Source organism: Pogoniulus pusillus, chromosome 2, assembly GCF_015220805.1.
Source record: "Pogoniulus pusillus isolate bPogPus1 chromosome 2, bPogPus1.pri, whole genome shotgun sequence".
Lineage (NCBI taxonomy): Eukaryota > Metazoa > Chordata > Aves > Piciformes > Lybiidae > Pogoniulus > Pogoniulus pusillus.
Window position 1 is genome coordinate 33205304 of NC_087265.1, and position 25470 is coordinate 33230773.

Here is a 25470-nt window from a genome sequence, read left to right on the forward strand (position 1 = left end):
GTAAAGAAAACACCCTTTATGATAACAAAAACAACAAAAAAAAGTTGGACAATAAAAAGCCCACTTTGTTGTTTTTGCATTGAATGTATCAAAATTACACATCCAAAATGAAGTTTCCGTCTTGTCCTACAGAAAGAGGTAGGGAGGAAATGGGGTAGCTCAATAAAACTGTGAGTACATGGGTGTGTCTTCATAATGGGACACCATGCAGTAACTAAAGGGCACTGCAGAAACTACTAAGTGCTTGATAAATGTTTGTTCTAATTTAATTCATAGTGTAAAACTGTTAATGAAAGAAATGGAAAGAAAGGAGAAGCTACATAAAAGGGAGCAAACACTGTTTCTGAACGAAACTTTTCAAACAGTAGGAGCAAAATTATTACCCCTGTAGCTTAATAGATGTCAAACTTCAAATGCTTAGCTATCAGATATGGATCTCTTGTGAATAATCCAGTTTTGTGAAGCTGTGCATACTGCAAAATTTATACAAATTACTTTAGCAAGGGTAAATTAAACATTAGAAAATTCTGGTGGTTTCTGGAACCATGTTGATAATTTTCCTTTTACTGATGAAAAAGAAAATTGCTGCTTTTTAATTTCTCAGGTCCCTGTGTCCAAGTCCACGTTGTGTTCTTGTTCACATTGAGGTAATGGGAAAGGCAGACTTTTCCCCAGGAATCCAAAATAAACATTTATCTTGGTGCCTTATGAAAAACACGAAGGCAAGGAAGCATGTTGGGCCTACAGAAGTGATACAGTCTTTTATATGAGGATAATTTATTGAATCTTGGGCTTTTGTGAAAGGAGAGTTCAATGAGGTGTATGGCCTAATTAAATAGACTGGAACAATGTGGATTCTGGCATTTTTCTTAAAATTGAATATATTCTGTTACATGTTTGTGCAAAATGAGCAAAGGTGGCATTCGGGACTCTTACCACCCACGTTGCCTGTTGTAATAAACCATCCACCATAATTCTTAGTGAGAAGAGTGTCCCATGTAGATTTTTAACCCATACCTACAACTAGGAAACTGAGAATAGAAAATATAGCTTTCCCCACCCCTCTTGATTAATTGTAATCAGTAGTAGCTGGCAAAGATTGAATGCTTCATGGTCATAATTCTCTGACCTGAGCTCAGCTTTCTGTAGGCTACAGAAAATGTAGCATGGCATTTTGGTACTACAAGTGTTAGTGAAATGCAAGAAAGAATTGCTGGTTGTTTTTAAACTCATTTAAGGAGGTACAACACTCTGCTAGCTGAGCTCTTAGCACCCTCAGGCTTTGGGACATTTTTCTTGGGAGTTTGGAACTGAAGTGCTTCTGCTTTAGAGATATATGCTAAAAACCTCTGGTGTGTTCCTATTCCACTTTGATGCCACATGTTTCAAGACATGGGAGCTTTTAATAAGCCTGTTATTGTACCTGTTTCACAGAATCACAGGATGTTAGGGGTTGGAAGGGACCCAAAGAGATCATTGAGTCCAATCCCCCTGCCAGAGCAGGACCCCACAATCTATCACAGATCCTAGAGGAACACACCCAGGTAGGCCTTGAAAGTCTCCAGAGAAGGAGACTCCACAACCTCCCTAGGGAGCCTGTGCCAGTGCTCTGTGACCCTTACAGTAAAGAAGTTCTCCCTTGTGTTGAGGTGGAACCTCTTTTGCTGCAACTTACACCTATTGCTCCTTGTCCTATCACAGGGAGCAAGTGAGAAGAACCTGTCCCCCCCACTCCTGGCCAGCCTTCAGGTACTTTTAAATATTTATCAAATCCCCTCTAAGTCTTCTTTTCTCCAGACTAAAACGCCCCAGGTCCCTCAGCCTCTCCTCATAAGGCAGTGCTCCAGTCCTCTAATCATCCTTGTGGCTCTCCGCTGGACCCTCTCCAGCAGATCCCTGTCCCTCTTACACTGGGGAGCCCAAAACTGAACACAGTATTCAAGATGAGGTCTCACCAGGGCAGAGTAGAGGGGGAGGAGAACCTCCCTTGATCTGTTGGACACACTCTTCTCAATACACCCCAGGATCCCATTGGCCTTCTTGGCCACAAGGGCACATTGCTGTGCCATGGACAACTTGTTATCCCGCAGGACTCCCAGGTCCCTCTCCACAGGGCTGCTCTCCAGCAGATCACCTCTCAATCTGTACTGGTGCAGTTTATTATTCCTTCCCAGGTGCAGGACTTTACACTCATCCTTGTTGAACCTCATTTGGTTCCCCTGTGCCCAGCTCTCCAGTCTGTCCAGGTCTTGACAGATGGCCACACAGTCTTCAGCTGTATGAGTTGATCCTCCCAGTTTGGTGTCATCAGCAAACTTGCTGAGCAGACACTGTCTGCCTGTCTGTCCCCTCATCAATGTCATTGATGAAAATGTTGAATAGGACTGGACCTAGCACTGATCCCTGAGGGACTCCACTGGTGTTTCAGTACAAAGAGAATTTGATAGATTTCTAGTGGTAGTATCAGTACTTGAAATTACTTTGGATGGGATAAGATTTTGTTCTTTTTGTGTCTGTTTTGAGGAATTGAAGTCCATAGAGCACACTGGAGGTACAAGGCCAGTTACAGTTATTTTAAAAGGTTTCACTTATGTGCTTTAAGGACATTTTCCTCAATCATAGAAAATATTCCACAGAGGAGCTTTATTTCCAGTGAAGCTTTTCAAGCAACTGTGTATTTTAGTATGGAACGTTTCAAATCGTTATTTGAAAGTGTAAGATTCTAGTTTGTTTGTTTACTAAGTTGTGGAATTTTCACCTTCAAAGAAATTTATTTTCTTACTTGCTGGTGTTGAGAAGTGTGGCTGCTTGGACTCTAGATATCAGGGAGGTCACACCAGCATTACAAGAATGTAATACATTAAACTTGGCACTTGGAAAATGAAAATGAAGCATTCTTCAGGTTTTCACTCAGGGAAGCGGTGGACTCACCATCTCTGAAGGTATTTAAAAGGTGTGTAGATGTGGTGCTGAGGGACATGGTTTAGTGGTGGACTTGGCAGTGGTGAGTTAACAGTTGGATTCAATGGTCTTAGAGGTCTTGTCCAACCTAAACAATTCTATGATTCTGTGAACTCTATCCTCAGGTGATGGACTGGCTGTGATTTCTCATTCTGAGATAGTTGCATGTGAAAGAAATTCCTTCTCTCTTGATTGTGGCTTCTTATAATGGCTGGCAGTGAGGATGGTGGTAAGAGTTTGGTGCACTTGAGGAAGAAAGGAAAAACACAGTAATAGGACTTCTCCCTAGGAAGCCTTTGGATCTGATACAGCTCTGCTTTGCAGCTGAACTAAGTCTTTATAGGTAACTTCCCTATTACACATGGAAAGTATGATGTCATGGATTAAGCCTTCTCTATGGCTTTGGTGGAGCACAACATGTCCCAAGGACAAGGGGAAAAGAATTAGAACAGAGAGCAAAAGGTTTTGAAATGCTGTGAGAGTGCAGATCAGTTCATACATTTTCACTAGCTGCAGCAAGGCAGTGGGGAAAATAAATATTTCCAGGATATGGAAATGCTGTCAACCTGAAATGTGTGCTGAGCCCTAGCAAGGACTGGTGTGCAGGACCCTGTAGTGTCTGTGCCTTTGGGGCACCTGTGCAAAAGCTGTCTTCACAGGGGAGTTGCAAGATCAACACGGGGAGAAGCTGAACAACACAGATGGGAACACTCTTGGCCATTGTATTCAGAGATTGGCCAAAGAAGTGACCCAGGAGAGATCTGCTCAACCCTAAGCATCTGTGCTTGAAATGGGGGTGCTCACCAGCAATCAGGTGATGGAATGGGTCATGCAGTGGTGCTTTCATCTTTGCAACATGAAGGACAGCAAGCACACAGATGACTCAAGAAAGTGTCTAAATAACGTGCTTCGTGTAATGCAGTGTAATGAAACACCTGCTTCTGAGAGGCAGGCGTGGCTAGGGTGAAAAGGAATTAAGACGAGTGTTATTTTTAACAGTTTAGCCAGCACTCATGAATTGACTTAGGAAGCAAAGGTCCTAAGTTCAGCAGCATTTGTCACTTCGTCCCAGTGCCTAATTAAACAGCTTCAGCATTATAAAATCGTTGTAAACTCAGAAGTCCCACAGTTTTCACGCACCGTGTGTGTGGTATAATGCAAGCATCAGACACAAGTAAATCTCAGCCTTCAAATCTTTAGAAGTATTTTTCAAAAATATATATATATCTGAGTTGATCAGCAAGCCTAGGGCTGCTGAAATGTGTTTGGCAGTAGTCCCTGCAGCCTGCAAACGCAGCTGAACAAACAGCCCACAGCTCGCACAGGAAGACAGGCCAGTTGGGTAGGAGGGCAGGAGTGGGACAGCGTGGTAGATGTGGTGTCCCAGCATGAGAGACAAGCATGCTGCCACCCCTGTGTTTATATACCCACTAGGAACTGTGCTTAGGAATTGGTTGATCCTGTGGTCAGGGTGGTAGAGAAAGACCTTTCTAGTTTTGCAGCATATATTAAATGACCAAAATGACTTTAAATAAACTTTATTTCAAGCTTTGTGTGTCTTAACGAAAAATGTGGTTTGGGAATTCGACCTGTAGGGCCCTTGGAAAGAAAGAAAACTTAAGATTGTTTTTCTTGATGGGGGAGAAAAGAACCAGCAGACTTTTCTTTAATGGGAGTTGTTTTCAGGGAAGGCTTTCCTGGAATAAGGTTATTACAGTCTGTTAGTAACATGGCATCACTTTGCTCCTTTTATGACAGCCTTTTGCTCTTCATGATTTTGCCGCTTTAGTGAACACTTCCTCTGCATTCAACTTGCAGTAAGCTAGAAAAGACTTCAGGAGACTGGCCACAGAGACTCTGCTGGCTGCACATGAGGGAATTGTGCACAAGACCAAAGAGTTTTTGAGTAGTGGAGTTTATTGAGGCCATATCTGCAGCCTGCATGATTTTATAACCACTGTTAACAGAAGTACAAGGCATAGTATAACCACCCTCCCTTTTAGCTGTGGAACATCAAAGTGCAATTATTAGGACCAGCAATAGGACCTGGAAATCCAGGCACAGACAGTGGACGGACAGAAGCATCTTGAAGGAAATAATTTGGAGAGCTAAAAGGAGACTGTGCCATTCAGCATAGATATCAAGTAACAGCAAAACCCTGTGGCCAGGGTCCAGTGAACCTTTATGCCTATAACATGATGAGTGAGGATGCTGGTGCTTCTGCATCTCCAGTAGATACCAAGTAACAAAACCCTGTGACCAGCAGGGGCAATAAACATTTATGCCTCTAACATGACAAGTGAGAGTGTTTCCTGCTTCTCCAAGTTGTTGCCATTCAGATTTCATCACCATCTTCCTCCAGAACCATTTTTTTCAGTGTTGCTGTCCACTGTGACTTACAGCAGTATTGACTAAATGCCAGTCCACCAAATTCTGGTGCAAGGCTCTGAAGTGGCACAGTGGCAGTCCAGCCTTGCCCTGTAGAGTGCCCAGGAAGAGGAAGGATGGATGGATGGGTGATTGTGTCATTTACACAGCAAATGCATTGGCAGCCAGTGGCAGCAGCAGATTGATAACGAAAGTGTTGTTATGAGTCTGTCAAGAGCTTCTGCTTAATGATGCCATGTTAAGCCACAGAGATTTCCCTTTCAAGATACAGGAACACGTTGAAGTAAACCATGCCTGGATGTGAGGGAGGTTCCCCCACCCTGCACCTACTTCTTTGGGAAAGATCAGGTCAAGAACAAGAACACTTGTGAGATCATTTCTGGGATCACTTGTTACTTCTGTGCACTTGTCATCTGAAGTGATTTAATATTGCTGATGCTGTTGCACAGGTTTGTAGGAATCTTGTGTAGCAGTGGTGACTTAGACACAAAATGCTTTCTGCTTGTCTGTTTCTATACTATTGCTTCATTTCTTCTCTTTCACTGCAGGCTGTTGTAAACATTTCTGCAGATACTTCACAGTTAGCTGTCTCCAAAACATTCCTCATTCAGTATCTCATGCACCACAACTGTTTTCCCTAGTTTTGATGCTTTTCCTTTTATTCATTCTTGTTATTAGGAGAAGCCCTTTGTATCAGAAGCAGCTAGGAAGAAAGAGAGAGACTTGGTAGCCAAAGAAATCGAGAAGTTTCAGGTCTCAATCCAGACTCTGTGCCAGAGTGCCCTCACGCTTGGCAGGATCATGGACTACATTCAAGAAGACATGGATGCCATGAAGAACGAGTTGCAGATGTGGCGGCATGAGAACAGACAGCATGCAGAAGCACTACAGAAAGAGCAAAGGTGAGTCTGGGCAATCTTTTGTCTCAATCTTTTGAGACAGGTTTCTGGTTTTTGGAGAGGGGTGAGTTTTACCCATTGTCTGAAGCAAATTTGTCATCAGTCACTCTTGTGTTTTGGGGATTTTTTTTTTTGTGTTGCAGTCTGAATTGTTTTTTGAAGTGCTAAAGTCTTAAGGTCTTTTCAGATCAATTTCACATGATGTACATGACAGCAGAGGTGCAAGCATTTGTGTGATATGAGAGAGCTTGATATGTTTTCTTCCTCTCAAAAATATATCAACAGCAAGAGGGAGTAGCTTAGTAAAACAAAGCAGATTTTGTATGTGGACTAGGAGTGCATTCCTCAATCACAATCTGCTCTCTTTGTGCCATTGAATTCAGCATGTTGTGCAGTGGTTTGAATAAGTCGTTGCCTGTGCAAGGTGAAAAAAAAAACACTTTAGGAAACCAGGAATGCTGGGGATTGAGCAGAATTGAGCAGAACTGAACAGTCTGAGAAATAAGGAGAACAGGCAGCATAAGGCTAAGGTCACTCTGATAAGAAGCACCTCTGCAGGGAGGTGGCCTTGGGGAGGCTAGCAGAGAAGAAGTTAGCTGCTATCTGTAGCTGAGCTGTGCTAGGGGGCCTTGAAGGAGGGCAGGCTGGTCAGCCCTGGGAACAAGCAAAGCATTTCTGTCACAGAGCCTATCAATATTACATACATATGTACTAAATCCACTATATAAGTATCACCCTTAGCTTCAATAGACGGATTGACCTTCTACGTGTCCTATTGGTATGAGCTCGTGTCTTTCTGGCCTTGGAGCGACCCAGCACAGGAGAGTAAAGATGGTACACATAATCATCTCAAATGCCATCATGCATCATATAGACAACAACCAGGGGATCAGGCCAAGTCAGCATGGGTTTATGAGGGACAGGTCCTGCCTGACCAACCTGATCTCCTTCTGTGACAAGATGATCTGGCTAATGGATGAGGGAAAGCCTGCCGATGTTGTATTCCTAGACTTTTGAAAAACCTTTGATACTGTTCCCCACAAAATTCTTGTAGACAAATTGGCTACTCATGGCTTGGATGAGCACACTATCTCTGGATAAAGCACTGTCTGGGCAGGAGGACCTGGAGAGTGGTGGTCAATGGAGATAAATCCAGTTGGCGGCCAGTCACTAGTGGTGTTCCTCAGGGATCTGTGTTGAGACCACTTCTTTTTAGCGTCTTTATTGGCGACCTTGATTCAGGCATAGAGAGTGTCATCAGTAAGTTTGCAGATGACACCAAGTAAGGTGGCAGTATTGATTTGAATGAGGGTAGAGAGGCTTTTCAGCAGGACTTGGATAGGCTAGATCAATGGGCCAACATTAATGGGATGAGTTTCATCAAGGCCAAATGCTAGGTCCTGCAGTTGGGTCACGACAACCCCAAGTAACACTACAGGCTTGAGGCAGTGTGGCTGGAGAGCTTCCTGGCAGAAAGGGATCTGAGGGTTGTAATAGACAGGCAGCTGAATATGAGCCAGCAGTATGCCCAGGTGGCCAAGAAGACAAACGGCATCCTGGCTTGTATTAAAAGTGCTGTGGCCAGCAGGAGTAGGGAGGCGATTGTCCCCTTGTACTTGGCTTTGGTGAGGCCACACCTCGAGTACTGTGTTCAGTTTTGGGCACCACAATACAAGAGAGATGTGGAGGTGCTGGAGCAGGTCCAGAGTGGGGCAACAAAGCTGGGGAAAGGCTTGGAGAATAAATCTTGTGAGGAGTGACTGAGGCAGCTGGGGCTGTTTAGTTTGAAGAGGAGGAGGCTGAGCAGAGACCTCATTGCTTTCTACAACTACCTGAAGGGACATTGTGGAGAAGCTGCTGCTGGTCTTTTCTCACAATTAATTTGAGACAGGCCAAGGGGGAATAACCTCAAGCTGAGACTGGGTAGGTTTAGATTGGACATTATGAGAGAGTTTTTCGTGGAGAGAGTGGTCAGGCACTGGAATGAGCTACCCAGAGAGGTGGTGGAGTCACTGACCCTGTATGTGTTTAAGGGTCATTTGGATGTGGTGCTTAGGGATGTAGTTTAAGGTGACTCTTGTAGAGTAGGGGTATGAGTTCCACTTGATGATCTTGAGGCTCTTTTCCAGCCTGGATGTTTCTGTAATTTTGTGAATAAAAGCGAAGAGGTCAAGCCTAGAAGCAGTTTCTTTGGCTTTGTCTCACCAATGTGTCTTTTTCTTTCTTGGAAACAGAGCATCCCTTTCAGTTGTGTCCTCTGATCTTAAACACAAGCTAGATATTGATCTTCTTGGGTTGACAGTCAGCCTAGATAAACATGCTGCTCCCTGAATCCATGTGCTGCATTCAAACAGAAGCAGAAGGTGGTATTTTTAGCTAAATCCTGTCTTGGTAGGTAGAAATGTGTTAAATGTTGGAAATGTGCAGCCACTGGCTTAGTCCAGTGGCTGGGGTGGGAATTAGGGATTCGTTCACATATAAAGTGTTATGATGTTAATTCCTTGCACTTACATAGCACCTTCTATCCCAAAACTTTTGACAGGCCTTTAGCAATCTGTTTGGCCTTGGAATGCCTGCAAAGTGAAAGGAAAGGATACTTGGCTTTATTTTATGGTTGGAGAAACTGAGGCATTGAGTCATGTCTTTGCACCACACCTAGCGACAGGGAGCAAGTCTCAGGCCTTTCTCCAGGCGTGTGCTTATTCAGTGGATCCACTCTGGCCTTGCCAAATGAGTTATTTGTTCTTTGCCTGTCCCCTGGCACAAGGACTGCACATGGTTCGTGGGACTCCTGTGCCCCCCACTTCCCAGGCAAAGAGTACTGAAGACAAGATTATCTCTTTGACAGAGGTGCAGAGTGAGAAGGGGGGTGGGAAGCACAAACTGCCTGGCTGAATTTGTTTGCTGACTTCTGTCAAACCAAGCTTTCCAGTACCCAGCTGTTTGATGTGAGACTGCAGGCAGCCTCACATCCCTTCAACAGGGTCTGCTGCAGCCTATCGCAGCACTTCACAAGGTTCCATATGAGATCCTAATCAGATCAGTGTAATGCTAAGGCATGTCCAATCATTCAGAAAAGAATTAAAGTGTGCCAGACATGATGAAGACAATGCTTCCCATATGTACTGGAATTTGGATGCATGTCTTTGTTTTCCTTGCTTCTGTGAAAGACAGTTGAAGGATCCCATTGGGGAAATATTAGTGCAATTTCTAGCAATGCTTTTTGTGATTTATGCTAATGTGGTAGAAAGGAGGGGAAAATAAAACGATTTTGAGATGCAGACTTGTGCTTGTATGTCCTCAGAGTGACTGGGTGATTCAGAGTGACAGCAGGCTAGTTCAGTCTGTCATTTCCCTGGCTGTTCAGCACTCCTGAAGATCAGCAAAGCATTATGGAAGGGGGCAAATTTGTTTTAAAGACAGCAGCCCCCTTTGCTTCAGCTACATCAGAGTATTTGTGGTTTATTAGCAGAGGGAGGTGAACCAAGAAACAAGGAAGAATGGATACAGGTGCCGGCCAGAACGGGCAAGGGAAAACCCTTCCAGCCCCCCTCACCTCCTCAGTTGCCCTTACACAACAGATATAAGGCACTAGAGTTTGAGGACGAGGTGGTTTTGGAGACAGAAGCATCACCATATGGGGAGTTGACTAAAGTAAATCAGTTGTCCCTTCACATCAGAGCAAGTACCCAAAAGAAAAAGAGGAGGGTAATCATTACTGAGTCCTTTCAGAAAGGAAGAGAGGGCTCCATATGCCGGCCAGACCCCTCCCACAGGGAAGTCTGCTGCCTCCCTGGGGCCTGGGTGGGGGTTGTTACTACTGTAGTGCATCCCTCTGATTATTATTCCTTGTTAGTTACACAGGCAGGAAATGGTGAGGTTGATAACAGAAGTCTAAAAGCAATCAAAAGGGACTTCAAGGCACTTGAAGGCAGTTGAGGCCCTGCCCCTGGAGGTGTTTAAGGAAAGACTGGAAGGGGCTCTGGCCAGCCTGATCTAGGTAGTGTGTCCCTGCCCATGGCAGGGGGGTTGAGACTAGATGATCCTTGTGGTCCCTTCCAACCCTGACTACTGATTGTATGGTTGTATTCTATTGTATGATGATTTAAATTTCCTGCTAGTGCTAGATTGCCTGCCCTTGTCTGCAGCTTTCATATTCCTTGCCACTCCTCAGACATCTATCTGCTGTAGCTTGGTGCTACCGGCAGCTGCTGGTGTCTTGCTACTGACTTGCTGATGCGTTGTAGAAAATGGCTTGTAGCAGGCCAGCAAACTCCACAGCAGTTGTATTTGCCCATCTCTGCCACATGCATCCCATTTAAGCTCTTGTGATGCCCAGAGGGGTGGCTGTTACAAAGTCTGTCATGGAAGCACCCAGGAGGCCCTGTAAGAGGTACATCCTTAGAATCACAGAATGGTTTGGGTTGGTAAGAACCTTAAAGGTCATCTAGTTCCAAGCACCCTGCCACGGGCAAGGACACCTTCCACTAGACCAGTTTGCTCAAAGCTCTACCCTAGTGTGGCCTTGAACACTTCCAAAAACGAGGCATCCACAACTTCTCTGATCTTTGTTGGATTATATCTGGTGCTGCTTCATCCATGGGTCAGGTGGTTGTGGCTTTTGGCTGGGTAACATAAAAGAAGTGCTTAACATAGACATAGTCCAGGGTGAACTAACTGCAAGGCACTTTTAGCATAATTTTAACAACAAAACTAGATTAGGCAAGAAGTGACTGCTGAATTGTTGAATTGTGGGTGATCTCTCTTGAACAATATTCTTCTCTGTCCATGTTGTTAGCTTTACCTTTGTGCTTCTTATTCTAAACTTTATTGCAGGAAGGGTGGGTGCAACTTAAATACTTTGCAGGTATTGAATATACTTTCTTGGAGGCTTAAATAACCCAAAGCAGCATAATGTTTCCAATAACATTGTGTCTCTTTCAGCATCACGGACAGTGCTGTAGAACCCTTGAAAGCTGATCTGGCTGAACTGGAACAGTTGATTAAAGACCAGCAAGAGAAGATCTGTGCTGTTAAAGCTAATATTTTAAAGAATGAAGAGAAAATCCGGAGGATGGTTCTTAGCATAAACCTGTCTTCAAGAAGGTGAAGAAAAGGAGAAAAGCAGCCTTGGGACTGAGTGATGTTCCTACCAAACGGAAACAGAATAGCAGAGAAAGCTAAGATATGCCTTGTTTTAGGTGAAAAATCTTTAGGGACATGAGGTCAAAATGGTGTAGAACTCCATTATTGCATTGTTGTTCAGATGTTGGTATTACCCAGGATAAAATTATATTCATATGAATGCTCAGGTTGCAGAGCTATTAAAAGAACTTGTTTGGTTAGATGTGAACTGTTGTTGCTCCATTACCAGGTATTCACAGCTCGCTTCCCCTCCCTGATGTGTCACACACATTTTCTGGTCTAGTTCCCTCTGCATTTCCTCCTTGTTTCCACTGAGGCTACATCTTGAAAATTAGGTATTAGTTATTTCTTTTGCCCCTTGTCCCAGTTGAGGGCCACAAGCACTGGAGGACAGAAATGACTCTTACCCCTTTCCAGGAGTAATGAGGATGCCACATACTGGTTGGAAGAATTTCTCTTTAGAGAAATTCTATTTACAAGAGCATATACACAAAAGGCAGTCAAGTAGAATAAGTACAAAAACCTAGGCTGGATGTTGGGAGGAAGCTCTTCCCAGAGAGAGTGAATTGCCATTGGAATGGGCTGCCCAGGGAGGTGGTGGAGTTGCCATCCCTGGAGGTGTTCAAGAAAAAACTGGATGAGTCATTTAGTGCTGTGGTCCAGTTGACTGGACAGGGCTGGGTGCTAGGTTGGACTGGATGATCTTGGAGATGTCTTCCAACCTGGTTGATTCTATGATTGTATTAAGCTCAAACTGCCCTTATAGAATCCTCCACCCCTTCCACCCTCAGCTGGCCTCAGGGTAGGCTGAAACTGCCCGTCCTCTTTGGGGCCTACAAGGCCTCAATGGTTGCAGTGATGCAGCTCAACTCCCTGCCAGCCCTCTCCCCCATGAGCCGTGAGATAAGAGCATGCTGCTCCAAGAGAGAAATGAAAGGAAGTAAGGCAGGGAAGAGAAGGGGGAGAGATCATTCAGGCACTATCTTTTAAGCTGTGATACTAGAATACAGAATAGAATACCAATATTACAATATCCTGGGACGAGCAGGTCCATCCCCCAGGGATGGGCCTCTGTTCCTATGGTTCTGTTTAAAGGGGAACTAGGATCCCTCAAACTACCACACCCCTTTAATAAAGTTTCCAGGCTCCTGCAGGTCAGAAGGTTCCTGAATCCTGTTTGTTGTTAACAGGAAAAGTTACCTACAAAACAATGCCACAAGATGAAGCAGCGAAGCCTCTTGTAGCTTGCTGTTGTTTGCATCGTTACAGAGATGATGTCATGTTTTCAGAGCTATCTGATTAGGAACGGCTGAGAATGCAATGGGAGCAGAAGTATTTTATCTTCACAGGTGTTAATTCCATTTTTATTGCACATGTTCATTTGGAAAGGATTAATTTAAGTACCTGTTTCCTCCCAAATGCACTTCCCTGCAACGTTTTCTACATGCATAATTCCACTGACTCCTTCAGTTAACTGCAGATGTCCATAGTGTTCTCCTAATGACCTCGAGTGTGCTGCACTTCAGAGTCCAGCTCTACTTACTCTTAAATCTGCAAAGCATATTAGCTTAGACACAACTGCATGACACTGCACTAAGCACACAGAAGGCTTCAGTCCCCTGCAAGGCTAGTCTCTGAAGATTTTTGTAATGCATGATTGCTTCTCCTCCTCTCCTGTTGTTTGGATTGTGTATGAAGTGCTAATGTCCTTTTTCTTCTTTTGTTCTTTGGTTGGCAAATCTGTGAGGTTTTGTTTTTTTTTTTTACATAATCTTTTTTTTTTGGTATCGAGACCTTGACAAAGCTGCCAAGTGGATCATCAGCAACTAGTGTGAGCATTCAGTGTTAGCTACAGGCATATTTAAAGGGCAGGATGCTTTGCTGCATGGGAGCAGATCAAGGGAGGTTCTCCTCCCATTCTACTCTGCCCTAGTGAGACCTCATCTTGAATACTGTGTTTTGGGCTCCCCAGCTTAAGAGAGACAGGGATCTGCTGGAGAGGGTCCATCAGAAGGCTACAAGGATGGTTAGGGGACAGGAGGGCATGGCTTATGAGGAGAGGCTGAGGGACCTGGGGCATTTTAGTCTGGAGAAAAGAAGACTGAGAGGGGATTTGATAAATGTTTATAAGTATCTAAAGCTGCCTAGGAGTGGGGGCACAGGCTCTGCTCACTTGCTCCCTGTGATAGGACAAGGAGCAGTGGGTGTAAGTTGCAGCAAAAGAGGTTCTGCCTCAACACGAAGGGGGAACTTCTTTGCTGTAAGGGTCACAGAGCACTGGAACAGGCTTCCCAGGGAGGTCGTGGAGTCTCCTTCTCTGGAGACTTTCAAGGCCTGTCTGGATGTGTTCCTCTGTGATCTGTGTCAGATAGTATTGTCCTGCTCTGGCAGGGGGGTTGGACTCGATGATCTCTTTGGGTCCCTTCCAACCCCTAACATCCTATGATCCTATGATTTTGTGGGAGTGGAGAGAAAGTAGAGGACTTGTGAAAGAACAGGAGAAATATTCTGCTATGAAACTGTGGTCTTTGCTTTTGAATTGTCACTTCAATTTTTTTTTACTTCCTGTATGTGAACTTAAATAGTGAAGCTGATATTGTGGGGGTTTGTGTGACTTTCAGTAGGGTTGAAGGTTGGACTGGATGATCTTCGAGGCCTCTTCCAACCAGGTATCTTCTGTGATTCTGTGAGTGCAGAGGGACAGGACTGCTGCACTGGCCCAGCCCTGTGCTGTCTCTCCTACCGTGCCTTGCCTTCTCATCCAAAGTTGGAGCCTGTCCACTGCCTCTTGGGCCTCCTCACACGAAAGGAAAAGGGGTTCAGGATGTCCACCACAATCCCCAGAGCTGATGGTGAAAGCCTGTATGGTCAGTATATAACTTGGGAACAGTTTGAGTGCTCCCTCCCTTATCCCTTTAAATATTTGTATCAAAAACTGTGAGGTGTAGTTGGGTAGTTCAGCTGTCTGCTTAGACTGCATGTGGCTGTGTGAGCCCTGAGCCCTTGGTGCTTCTGTTTTCGCTGCTTGAAGCCACACTTTAAAAGCACAGAGAGATTTATCACTCCAGCCTTTGTCATCCCCTTGGTGCTTCGCCCGTGACCTTTCTATATCCACAGACCAGAACCAGCATGATGCTGGTGCAGCTGTCAGAAAAGCAGCAAGGGAAGACCAGTAGCTTGGTGGTTTGGGTGCTCTCTAGGGACAGTGAATTGATTTCAACTTTGCCCTGGATTAAGCAATATTTAAATCTTTTTTTCCCCTCAGCTACTTCATTGCATGAAGCTCTCCCCCCCCCAGACACCCTCTCCTCATCTTCCCTCTGCTGATGGTGCTGCATGCTCTTCATGCAGTGACATGACCTGTACATTCACCTGCCGTTGTGTTAGAAGTGACTGTCTCTGAGTTAGGGTGCAAAGCCTGAGGCTTGAAGGCATTGATTTGGTTCCTGGGAGGCCTTTAAATACTGGCATCTCTATGCACCTGTTTTCTTATGCTTTCTGCATTGAGCATCACTTCAAGCAAGAATGGGTTAGTGTTGGGGTTCAGTAACATGTCTAACATGTCCCACAGCCTTAGCTGGCTCTCTCTCTGTGATAACCTTGTTTTCCAGTGTGACAGAACAAACCAATGCCTTGGAGCTGAGGGCTTGGTTTAATTTTAAAGGCAGGTTGAGGATGCAGCATGGAAAAAGCAGGTAAGCAGTTGTGCCTCACAAAGGGGAGAGAAACCTCTGTAGGCACATCTCTGTGCATGGGTCTGCTGTGTCTCTCTTGTGCGTTGCTCCTTGCCCATGCCTTGGGCTGGTGTTTGAGCATGTGGGTGGTTGTCAGCAAGGGCACTTCTGCTAGCACAGCAGTTTGAGGTTTAAAACCCTTACATTGTCAGGGCCCTCTGGCGCTAATGGAGTCTGACAGTTCCGGGAAGCAGAACTTGTGTTTCACAACGTGCCTGACATTCCTCTCTTTTGCAGGTTAGGAGGTGGCTGCCAGTCCCTCAGGGTTAGGGTTGGGGAATGTTTCTCAGCTGCAAAGGTAGAGCTGTTGGCAAGGTCCCGAAATGCAGCAGCTAGCCAGACAGAGATGCTGGTGGGGTAAAAGAACCTCCCCAGATCAGGGCTTGGGTCCAGGGGCAGAAGGAGGCTGGAAGGAAATAGTGGGGTGAGCTCAGAGGTCTGTATCTGTAGACATCAGTGAGTGCTCTAAGTGTTGGAGACTGCTCCTTTGGGTGGGGATGGAAGAGACTTGGTTCTGTGTTAACAGTGCAGGGGAAGAGAAGCCTAAAGAGTTCACTAGTGGTGTCCCTCAGGGATCTGTGCTGGGCCCCATCCTCTTTAACATCTTCATAGATGATCTGGATGAGGGCATGGAGTCAGTCATCAGCAAGTTTGCAGATGACACTAAGCTGGGGGCAGATGTGACCGGGTTGGAGGGCAGAAGGGCTCTGCAGCAGGACCTTGACCGCCTGGACAGATGGGCAGAGTCCAATGGGATGGCATTCAATAGCTCCAAGTGCAGGGTGCTGCACTTTGGCCACAACAACCCCATGCAGAGATACAGGCTGGGGTCAGAGTGGCTGGAGAGCAGCCAGAGAGGGATCTGGGGGTGCTGATTGATACCTGCCTGAACATGAGCCAGCAGCGTGCCCAGGTGGCCAAGAGAGCCAGTGGCATCCTGGCCTGCATCAGGAATGGTGTGGTCAGCAGGAGCAGGGAGGTCATTCTGCCCCTGTACTCTGCACTGGTTAGACCTCACCTTGAGTACTGTGTTCAGTTCTGGGCCCCCCAGTTTAGGAGGGACATTGAGATGCTTGAGCGTGTCCAGAGAAGGGCGACGAGGCTGGTGAGAGGCCTCGAGCACAGCCCTACGAGGAGAGGCTGAGGGAGCTGGGATTGTTTAGCCTGGAGAAGAGGAGGCTCAGGGGTGACCTTCTTGCTGTCTACAACTACTTGAGGGGTGGTTGTGGCCAGGAGGAGGTTGCTCTCTTCTCTCAGGTGGCCAGCACCAGAACGAGAGGACACAGCCTCAGGCTGTGCCAGGGGAAATTTAGGCTGGAGGTGAGGAGAAAGTTCTTCACTGAGAGAGTCATTGGACACTGGAATGGGCTGCCCAGGGAGGTGGTGGAGTCAGCCATCCCTGGAGCTGTTCAAGGCAGGATTGGACGTGGCACTTGGTGCCATGGTGCTAGCCTTGAGCTCTGTGGTAAAGGGTTGGACTTGATGATCTGTGAGGTCTCTTCCACCCCTGATAATACTGTGATACTGTGAGTAAAGGTGTGTGAATTGGTGCTTGGATCGAGTTTAGGTACCAGAAGGTCCAACTGTGGCTATGAGGGACCCTCTGCTCACCTGGGACCTCACTTCTCAATTCTGGAGACACTGCTGCTGGGTGTGCCGAGTATAACCGTGCTGGCCATCTAAGCTGCTTCTAAATTCAGCCTGTTTCTTGAGCATTCTCCAGTTCACCTCATTGCCAGGCTGAGATAAAAAGTAGGGCTCACTGGAAAAGCTCACTTCCCTGTGTTGCCTGCAAGAGGAGCCTAGGACATGAAAGTCAGGTAAGGCTGGTTACTTTACTGGTATCTCACTCTTCTGTGAGTTTGAGACCTTCACTCTCAAACCCCACACCTTAGGTGGGGGTTGGTCTCTTCTCCCAGACAACCAGCAACAGAACAAGGGGACACAGTCTCAAGTTGTGCCTGGTGGAAGTCTAGGCTGGATGTTAGGAGGAAGTTCTTGCCAGAGAGAGTGATTGGCATTGGAATGGGCTGCCCAGGGAGGTGGTGGAGTCACTGTCCCTGGAGGTGCTGAAGCAAAGCCTGGGTGAGGCACTTGGTGCCATGGTCTAGTTGACTGGCTAGGGCTGGGTGCTAGGTTGGACTGGATGATCTTGGAGGTCTCTTCCAACCTGGTTGATTCTATGATTGCCATCTCATGGAGGCTATCTGCCAAGGTTCCTCACCTATCACAAGGGTAGATGCTCTGGGGTAGCAAGCTCTGCTTTTCGCTGAAAAACTCATTCCCTTCTACTGAGACAGCTTCTCTAACTCAATCAGCTTGCCCAGGGACAGAACTAACTCTCATTTTGGTCCTAACAGGACATGGTCTGGCTTGGAGGCATGTTGGTCAGGAGTTAACAGCTGTAAAAGAGCAGCTCTTGCCAGTGCTGGCATTGGAGTGCTTGTTTCAAACTCAGGTCAATGCTGTGTGGTTTGTCTCTTCCCAGATGTGGCTTCAGGCTGCCTGCTGACCTGAGAAGACAGTTCTGGAACTGTTCACAGCTCAAGAGCCTCACTGGGAACAGCAGTATTGCTAATTTTTGCCTCAAAATCTGAAATCCCTGATCCTGTGCAACCCAGGATATAGAAACTCCAACACAGCTGCGATGCCTGTGCCCTCGAGTCACATCTGGGTTGTTGAGCTGATGCCTGATCTTGCTGTAGCTCCCTCTGGTCTGGCTCGGTGACACTGGTTTGCTGTGTCACTGGGGATCCAAAGAGGAAATGTAATGTGGAGTCTCCTCCTCTGGAGACTTTCACAACCTGGCTGGATGCATTCCTGTGCAGACCTGCCCTAGGTCGTCCTGCTTTAGGCAGGAGGATTGGACTGGATGATCTCTGGAGGTCCCTTCCTACCTTTGGCATTCTGTGATTCTGTGAAACTACTTCTGCTCACTAAGCCAGGAGGACTAAGAGAAGGACATGTTGCTTCCTCCATGGCCTGCACTTGTTTTCAGCTGACTCCTCCTGCAATTTGCTGTATTGGATTTCATCTTTTGTGAAGCCAGAACAGTTGAGAAGCCTCAGAGACAACCTGCTGCCTATTGGGTTACTTCCCTTGAGCAGATCTTGGAACATAAAGGGGAAAATGGCAATTATTTTTAAATGCTTTAGGGTTGCAAAGCTCTAGCTATATTTCCATGTCAGCAGAGAGAAGTCTGGCATTTGTAACCCTGCCAGACCCTTCAGGGGAGGTTCAAGCTGGATATTAGGAAATATTTCTTCACTGAAAGGGTTATCAAACATTGGAATGGTCTGCCGAGGGTAGCAGTGAAGTCACTGGGGGTGTTCAACCTTCACCTGGTGCTTAGGGACATAGTTTAGTGTTGACCCTTCAGTGCTGGATCAAGGGCTGGACTGGATGATCTTTGAGGTCTCTTCCAACCAGATAGATTCTGTGATTTAGGGCATGCAGCTCACTGAAAGCTCACTGAAATTGGGCTCCTAAACAGCTTTGCTTTAGAAATTAAAAAAGCCTATTTAATTTTTTTTCCAAAGCACCTTGAATCCATCCAGTGATCCAGGCACTGCAGCCTGGCATTACAGAAGATGATGACAGAACAATGACTGTGTAGAGCCCAGGGCTTTTGGGAATGCATCCTTATGAGAATCCAAGGCTGTGGGCTAGCACCAGAACCTTGTGCATTTTAGACCACTGGATGCTGGCTGGGCTGAGTTTGCACCGTCCTCTCTTCAAATCTTAGTACATGTGATGGACTCAGGAGCTGCCAGCTGTGGAGTGACCCTCAGCTATCCGAGAGCCCCAGGCATGTCACAGGACACCCAGGATTGCTGCCTGCATGCTGAGGCATGCCTCTTCCCAAGGGCTTCCTGCCATGCTTTGGGGAAAAAAAAACCCACTGAGAAATAACATTTCCAGTGAGAAATTTAATTAGAAGGATTTAAAAGGTATAGTTTATAGTTTAATTTAATGTGATGAAAACAGGATTAGCTCCCTCACCCTCCTACCCAAATCCCAACCTGAGACGATGGCAGCCTGGCCTCCAACAGCCACGGAAGGGAAGCGCTTACCAAGGAGAAAAGGGAGAGAAATTCCAGCCCAGATTTATGACTTGCAAAGCTGAGGTTGCATGAATTGGCCTTATTTTATGTTGTGCTGTGTCCCACAGACTTGACTTTGTTGTGTGCCTGGGAATGGGCTGAAAACTGATTGTTTTTTGGCTGCTTTTGCAAGTCACTTGTGTGCTCAGGTGCTGTTTTGGGCCACTGAGGCTCTCGAGTGTGTGTCGGTGGCGAAGCCTGTGTTCAGACATGTGGGAAGCATGTGCTTCTTGTCCCTGCAAGGTGGGGTTTTCCCTCCCAGGCAGCTTCCCCATTTGGAGCATTTTTTCAGCTACTGACAGTGATTAAAAGGCAGAAACGAATGGGAAAGATCTGGCCTCAGGGATGCCCTGCCACAATCGAACCAGTTGGGAGGCAAGTTCTGGTGCACAGAAGAAATGCTCTGCCTGGTGGTCCCTGCTCCAGTCCTTGTCTACTGTAGACCTGCCAAAGATCTGCCGCTCAGCTGGGGAACCCAGACCTGGCATCTTCCTTCAGGATCTGTCAGTCTTGCAGCGCAGCCTGATCCAAGGGAGCTTTTTATGACCTCCCAACCCCTGTGGTTTTGCTCTGAAATGACACCTATTGAATCCCTTAAACTCCTTGAATCTCAGGACTTCCATAGAACTAGGGAGACTTATGGCACTGGGTAGCAGCATAATCATGCTCATTAGCTTTGTGCCCTTTATCTTGCTCAGAGGCAAGAGGGTGGGGATGTGAGCCCTGCTCTGAGGTGGCACAGGGAATCCTTCTCATGTCATCCTGATCCTGCCTTGTTTCTGCAGGAAAGAATACACTGATCTCCAGAGCTGGGATGAGAATGGAGCTCACTTCCTTCATTCACTGGAAGTTTAGGATATAAATGTATTGCCAGGAGGCATGTGAGGCTAGAGTAAATGACCAGTGACCCTAGAAAGCCTCTAACCCTACTGTAGCATCTACGCTTGACGTCAAATGTGCTGAAGGCATTTTCCCCAGGTGCTGCATCAGAGGCACCCAGGACACATGTGAGGGCATTGCTTGGCCTGGTACTTCACCCAGAGTGCAGCCCTGGGAAATACACCATGGGACAGACAATGAAGTGCAGATGCCACCTTTGAAAGTGCACCCAGCCCTGTGGAACAAGGAGTACACCTGCTGCTTTATTTTCATCATACTCTGCCCTGTGTAAGGTAGAGAAGCCAAAGGTGCTCTGGAAACACCATCTTTGGCCCTGCAGGGAAAGCAGCACGTGAACACAGGTGGTGACAACCTTCTCCTTGAAGCCTGGGAGAAAATGGATGTCTTCTGCAAATGAGAATCATTCTTGAAGGAAAACTGATGTCTTTCTGCTTTCCAAGCTTTTGAGGAACTGGAAATCTCTTTTAAAGGAAAATGTTGTGAGTTTTTATTTTTCCTTTTGACAGTTTTTATGTTCCTCTACTCTGTGTGGAAAGGTCAGGTAATGTCTTTCTTTTTCAGCACTGGAAGGACTTCCAGGTGTGCTGTCTCTGCAGAGGGGCAGGACAGGGCCAATATTAACTGCTGCCAGTCCCAAATCCTCCAGCTGACAGTCTTACAGAGATGACAGAGGAAGTAGTCTGCAAACCAAAGCAGCTACAGCTCCATGGGCCCATGATTGCATGCTGAGGCATGGTGCTTCTCCAAGGGACACAGAGGCATGCCCTAGCTGGATCAGATGCTCAGCTACTGGTTCAGGATGGGCCTGGAAACCAGAGTCAGCATCACTCTGCTGCAGGATGCATGGCTGGGGAGGCTCCCTGCTCTCTTCTTCCTCCCAAGAGGATGTTGTAGAGGCAATGACTGAAACAAGTCTACCCTGGGGGACTCATACACCCATCTTTACTCAAGGTCTGTTAGAAGTTAATAGCACAGAGAAGGAAAATGACAGAGGAGAAACTACTTAAATAATGGATACAACCCAAAACCTGAGACAAACAGGTTTTGTTGAGAAGAACAGCAGACACAGTCTGCATGCCCAGGGGTGTCACAGGCTGAGATACCATAGCATCAGAAGAGACAGGGTATGGCTTAACATAAGCGAGTTCCAATCCAATCCGTTTATTGCACCCCAAGCACGGGCTTATATACTTTCTATCAGAAGGCTACATAATAGGATTACAGAATCATGTAATGACTCTGATTAGCTACACACACCTGCAGTAGGACCACGTTAGGATTACACACTATTTGGCATAGATGTTCTTCATATTCTCTCAACAACACATTTATTGTGTCTGGCAATTCTAAGTCAGCAGAGATAGGCAAAAACCACAGACTCCACACTTACACTTGTTTACATTTGCTACACCATTCTCTAAGGCCATTCCAACCCTCTATCAGCACTTCTGAACTCGTGCACTCTCTCCTGTCCATGGCTTTTCACTGTATAATATTCAGACAATTCTATAGAATCACTTCATTTAGTATTACTATATCCAACACAGGGGATGCCAGGACCTGTCTTCTCTCTGCTGCCTGCTGAACCCCGTTTAGGGAGGTCCCCTGCTGCAGTGCCGTGGAAGGGAAGGGCCCTTGCTTTCTATCTAGTGTAGCTGCTTTTGTTTGAGAGGCTAATTGTGGACATAAATTCCTCCCTTCCCAGAAAGCCAGAAGAGCCCGTTCCAGATGACCAGGATATAAACTGAAAGGACTCCTATTGGTTTAATGGAAAAGGCATATTCTAACAGAGCTCTTTTTGTTTCAGAAGACCAGCTTGGTCTAGAAGGAAATGGATGGGAAGCAGTACAGGAGAGCAGCATGGAGGAGCAGAACAGTATCTCTCAACTCCTGGGCTGGCAGCCTAGCCACAGGGACCATTTTCTGGCTAACATCTTTTGTCTGGAATAGGTTGGTGGCAAGAAATGCTTGATCTCTTCTGTGCTTTCAGGTTTCTCTGTTTTTTGGAACAGCATCTGCTGATGCTGGAGGCTGACTGCTGGCTGTGATTGGGAGGAGCTGGGATACACACAGTGCTGCAGACCTGTCTGGGAAGGAAAAGCTGTTTGGATAAGGAGCAGTTGCCCCAAGCAGGAGGTTCCAAGTTGGTCTGGCTTTAACCTCAAGAAAGAGAAGGGAAGTCTTTCTGTCCAATCCAGACAATCTCAGCAGTACTTCCAGTGCACATTACAAAGTTGGAAACTAGAGTCAGCCTGAGGTCGGTCTTGGGTGAGCACGGAGCATAGGAAAAGACAGGAAAGAACCAGAAGTGACACTGATGTGAATGCACAGCCATAACACAGAGATGCTGGGCTTTGCCTCATCCTCCTAAAACCAGACAAGCAGCCTTTAATCGTTTTCACAATGCTTTTTGGTTCATTGCTTGTTGGTTATGGTTTTGGTTTTCTTTACTGGAGAGATGGCAGTGGGAAGAGAAGCCCTGACAGGCTCCTTTCTCCTGGTCTTCATTTGCATGGATATTAAAGTCTGTAAGTTTGGGTGACCAGAACAAGTGCTTGTAAAATTGTTTCCACATACATGTTAACCTGACAGCAACTGCCATAGCAGAGCATTTCAACTTTGCAGCAACACCCCCAGAAACAACAAAAGACATCTCTGCCCCACTGGTGCCTGTATCTGGAAAGTCCCAGAAGGTAGTGGGAAATAGTGGCTCTGACCTCAGCAAGATATGAAGCTCGGCAAGAATGAGTTTGGTGAGCTCTCACCTGGCATATCTCACTCCAGACTCTACTGGAGCAAGATGAGAGCTCATTTATTTTCACACTGGTTTTAAAGTCATGTTGGTTCATGGTCATCCATGACCCCATCATCACCAATTCACTCTCTAATGCAACACATACATCTGCACTGCCAAATCTCTATGGTTGTCTTGTAACTTTGGGCTCACACTGGGCTCTTTGTCCATTGTCTCTGCAGGTATTTGGGGAAAAGACAGGAAAGGGGGAAATGGCTCCCTTTTACCTATCAGTTGAGATCTGGAATTCCTTTGCAGCTGAAGTGGAGCTTGTCTATCTTTCAAGATGACACTTGCTATGTTATATTTATCTGCAAAACCCAACTGTGCCTAGATTTCCCCTGCAACTCTTCCTGTCCTCTGTTTAGCATCCTTTCCAGATGTCACTCCTCTGTGCTCACCTCTTGCAGGCCAGACCTCTTGGGGTGGGGGAGGAGAATAGGACTGCAAGGAAAGACAGTGTTATTTAGGTTGGACAAAGATGCCTAGCCCTTCCTGGGGTGTGCAGCTTGATGTAGCAGGAAGGTTTATTTGTTCTAGGCACACTAGGAGTTTTATTCATGCTTCTTTTTGCTCCTAGCAGGGTGGGAACTGAATAGAAGTACCTCTCTATCCTAGCAGGTTGGGTCTTCAGCAAACAGCCATGGGTCCAAACAAAAATGCCCCAGCAGGAGAGCAAGAGGATAGCTGCTTTGGAGGATGCACCAAGACACCTACATTTAAAGTGATTCTGAGCAGCCTGGGTGCAGGGAAGCCTCTGAGCAGTAGTAATCAAAGGAGGTTTTCCAATTGTGGCAGTTTTTCAGTGTGATGAAGTTGTGGCTGTCACCATGCATGAGTGGACTGGGACAAGGCAGAGAAGAGTAAGAAATGCACCCTTGATGGCCTCAGCATCTCTAGCGGGACCTTAACAGCTGCAAGACAACTCAGCTGAGGAGCACCTTGTTCTGGAAACCAGTCTTGGAGCCAGGAGGAATCCATGGGCCACTCAGTGTCACAGAATCACAGAATGTCAGGGCTTGGAAGGAACCTCCAGAGGTCATCGAGTCCACCCTCCCTGCCAAAGTAGGATCACCTAGGGCAGGCTGCATCCAGGTAGGTTTTGAAAGCCTCCAGAGAAGGAGAGTTGGCCCTGTGCTGATAAGGTATCCTGGAAGGAAGGAAGGAAGGAAGGGTGTTCTGCAGTCTTCATGCTCTCTGACTCCCAGCTTTTCATTCTTGCCCACAGAAGTGTCATGAAAGGGCTGGGTTTCTGTTTAACTCCATTAGCTGGAGGGCTGTAAACTCAGATCTCATGTTAATGGGATACTTGTCTTTTGGAGCCAAAATGGAGGGTGAGAGACCAGGGTCTCTCACAGCTAAATACTGCTCTATTGTGCCGTGTTTTATATCTGCTGGTAGCAGAGACCAGAAGCTGTGTGGGAATGTGCCTTAAATGTGTTATTTCGTTACAATGTCACTTTCTCAAGTATCATGGGCTGTATTTGCACAGGGTTTGTGGGCTCGCACTATGCGGTTGTGGAGAGCAACTGTGGAGCACAGGACCACCCGAAGGCACCCAGCTGCTTCCAGTGCACTGCTGTGGAGGGGAGGCAACCTGTGCTAGTGAACTTCCACCGCTGCTCTCAGCATCGGCACCGGTGGCTGCCAGGGCTGGCTCTGCTGTGGCTGGGCTTTGTGGGAAAGCTCCTGTGTGATGCAGGAGAGAGGATGTCTCCCTGGCATGCTTGGAGAAGGAAAGAATTGAGGGGTACTGTGTCCAGTTCTGGGCCCCTCAATTCAAGAAAGATGTTGAGGTGCTGGAACATGTCCAGAGAAGGGCAACAAAGCTGGTGAGGGGCCTGGAACACAAATCCTATGAGGAGAGGTTGAGGGAGCTGGGCTTGTTTAGCCTGGAGAAGAGGAGGCTCAGGGGTGATCTTATTACTGTCTACAACTACCTGAAGGGGCATTGTAGCCAGGTGGGGGGTGGCCTCTTCTCCCAGGTAACCAGCAATAGAACAAGGGGACACAGTCTCAAGTTGTGCCAGGGGAAGTACAGGCTGGATATTAGGAAGAAGTTCTTCACAGAGAGAGTGATTTCCTATTGGAATGGGCTGCCCAGGGAGGTGGTGGAGGCACCGTCCCTGGGGGTCTTCAAGAAAAGACTGGATGAGGCACTTAGTGCCATGGTCTAGTTGATTGGATAGGGCTGGGTGCTAGGTTGGCCTGGATGATCTTGGAGGTCTCTTCCAACCTGGTTGATTCTATGATTCTAAGAGCTCTTCCAGAAGGAGTAGAGTCCTTCCCAGGTTCATGTAGATAGGACGGGTTGATGGTCATGCAGGGCTGAGTCCCAGTCACCTGCTGGTGCTTCTGCCGGCAGAGTCAGGGACACAGGAGGCTTCATTGTGCTGTTAAAGGCAGCAATATGTTTGGAAAGTGTCAGGTTATTAAGCATACATTTCAGTGCTGAAATTTGCTAAGAGGGGAGGTGGTTTTGTGTGAGGTGTCCGATGCCCCCTGGAGTTCATTTTCATCTCGCTCCCAGAGCCTGGCCAGAAAAA

At 46.7% G+C, this 25470-nt stretch overlaps 1 protein-coding gene across 3 annotated transcripts in view; it reads left to right on the forward strand.

Moving 5' to 3' along the window:
• The window catches only part of TRAF3IP1 (TRAF3 interacting protein 1), a 64728-nt gene extending 53127 nt beyond the window's left edge, over positions 1-11601 (forward strand). For all 3 annotated transcript variants that reach the window (XM_064159815.1, XM_064159823.1, XM_064159834.1), the window contains 2 exons: positions 6028-6251; positions 11193-11601. In XM_064159815.1, the coding sequence (XP_064015885.1) occupies positions 6028-6251; positions 11193-11358 (390 nt within the window). In that variant the 3' untranslated portion in view covers positions 11359-11601. The remainder of the gene's footprint in view (positions 1-6027; positions 6252-11192) is intronic.
• Positions 11602-25470: the final 13869 nt, after the last annotated feature.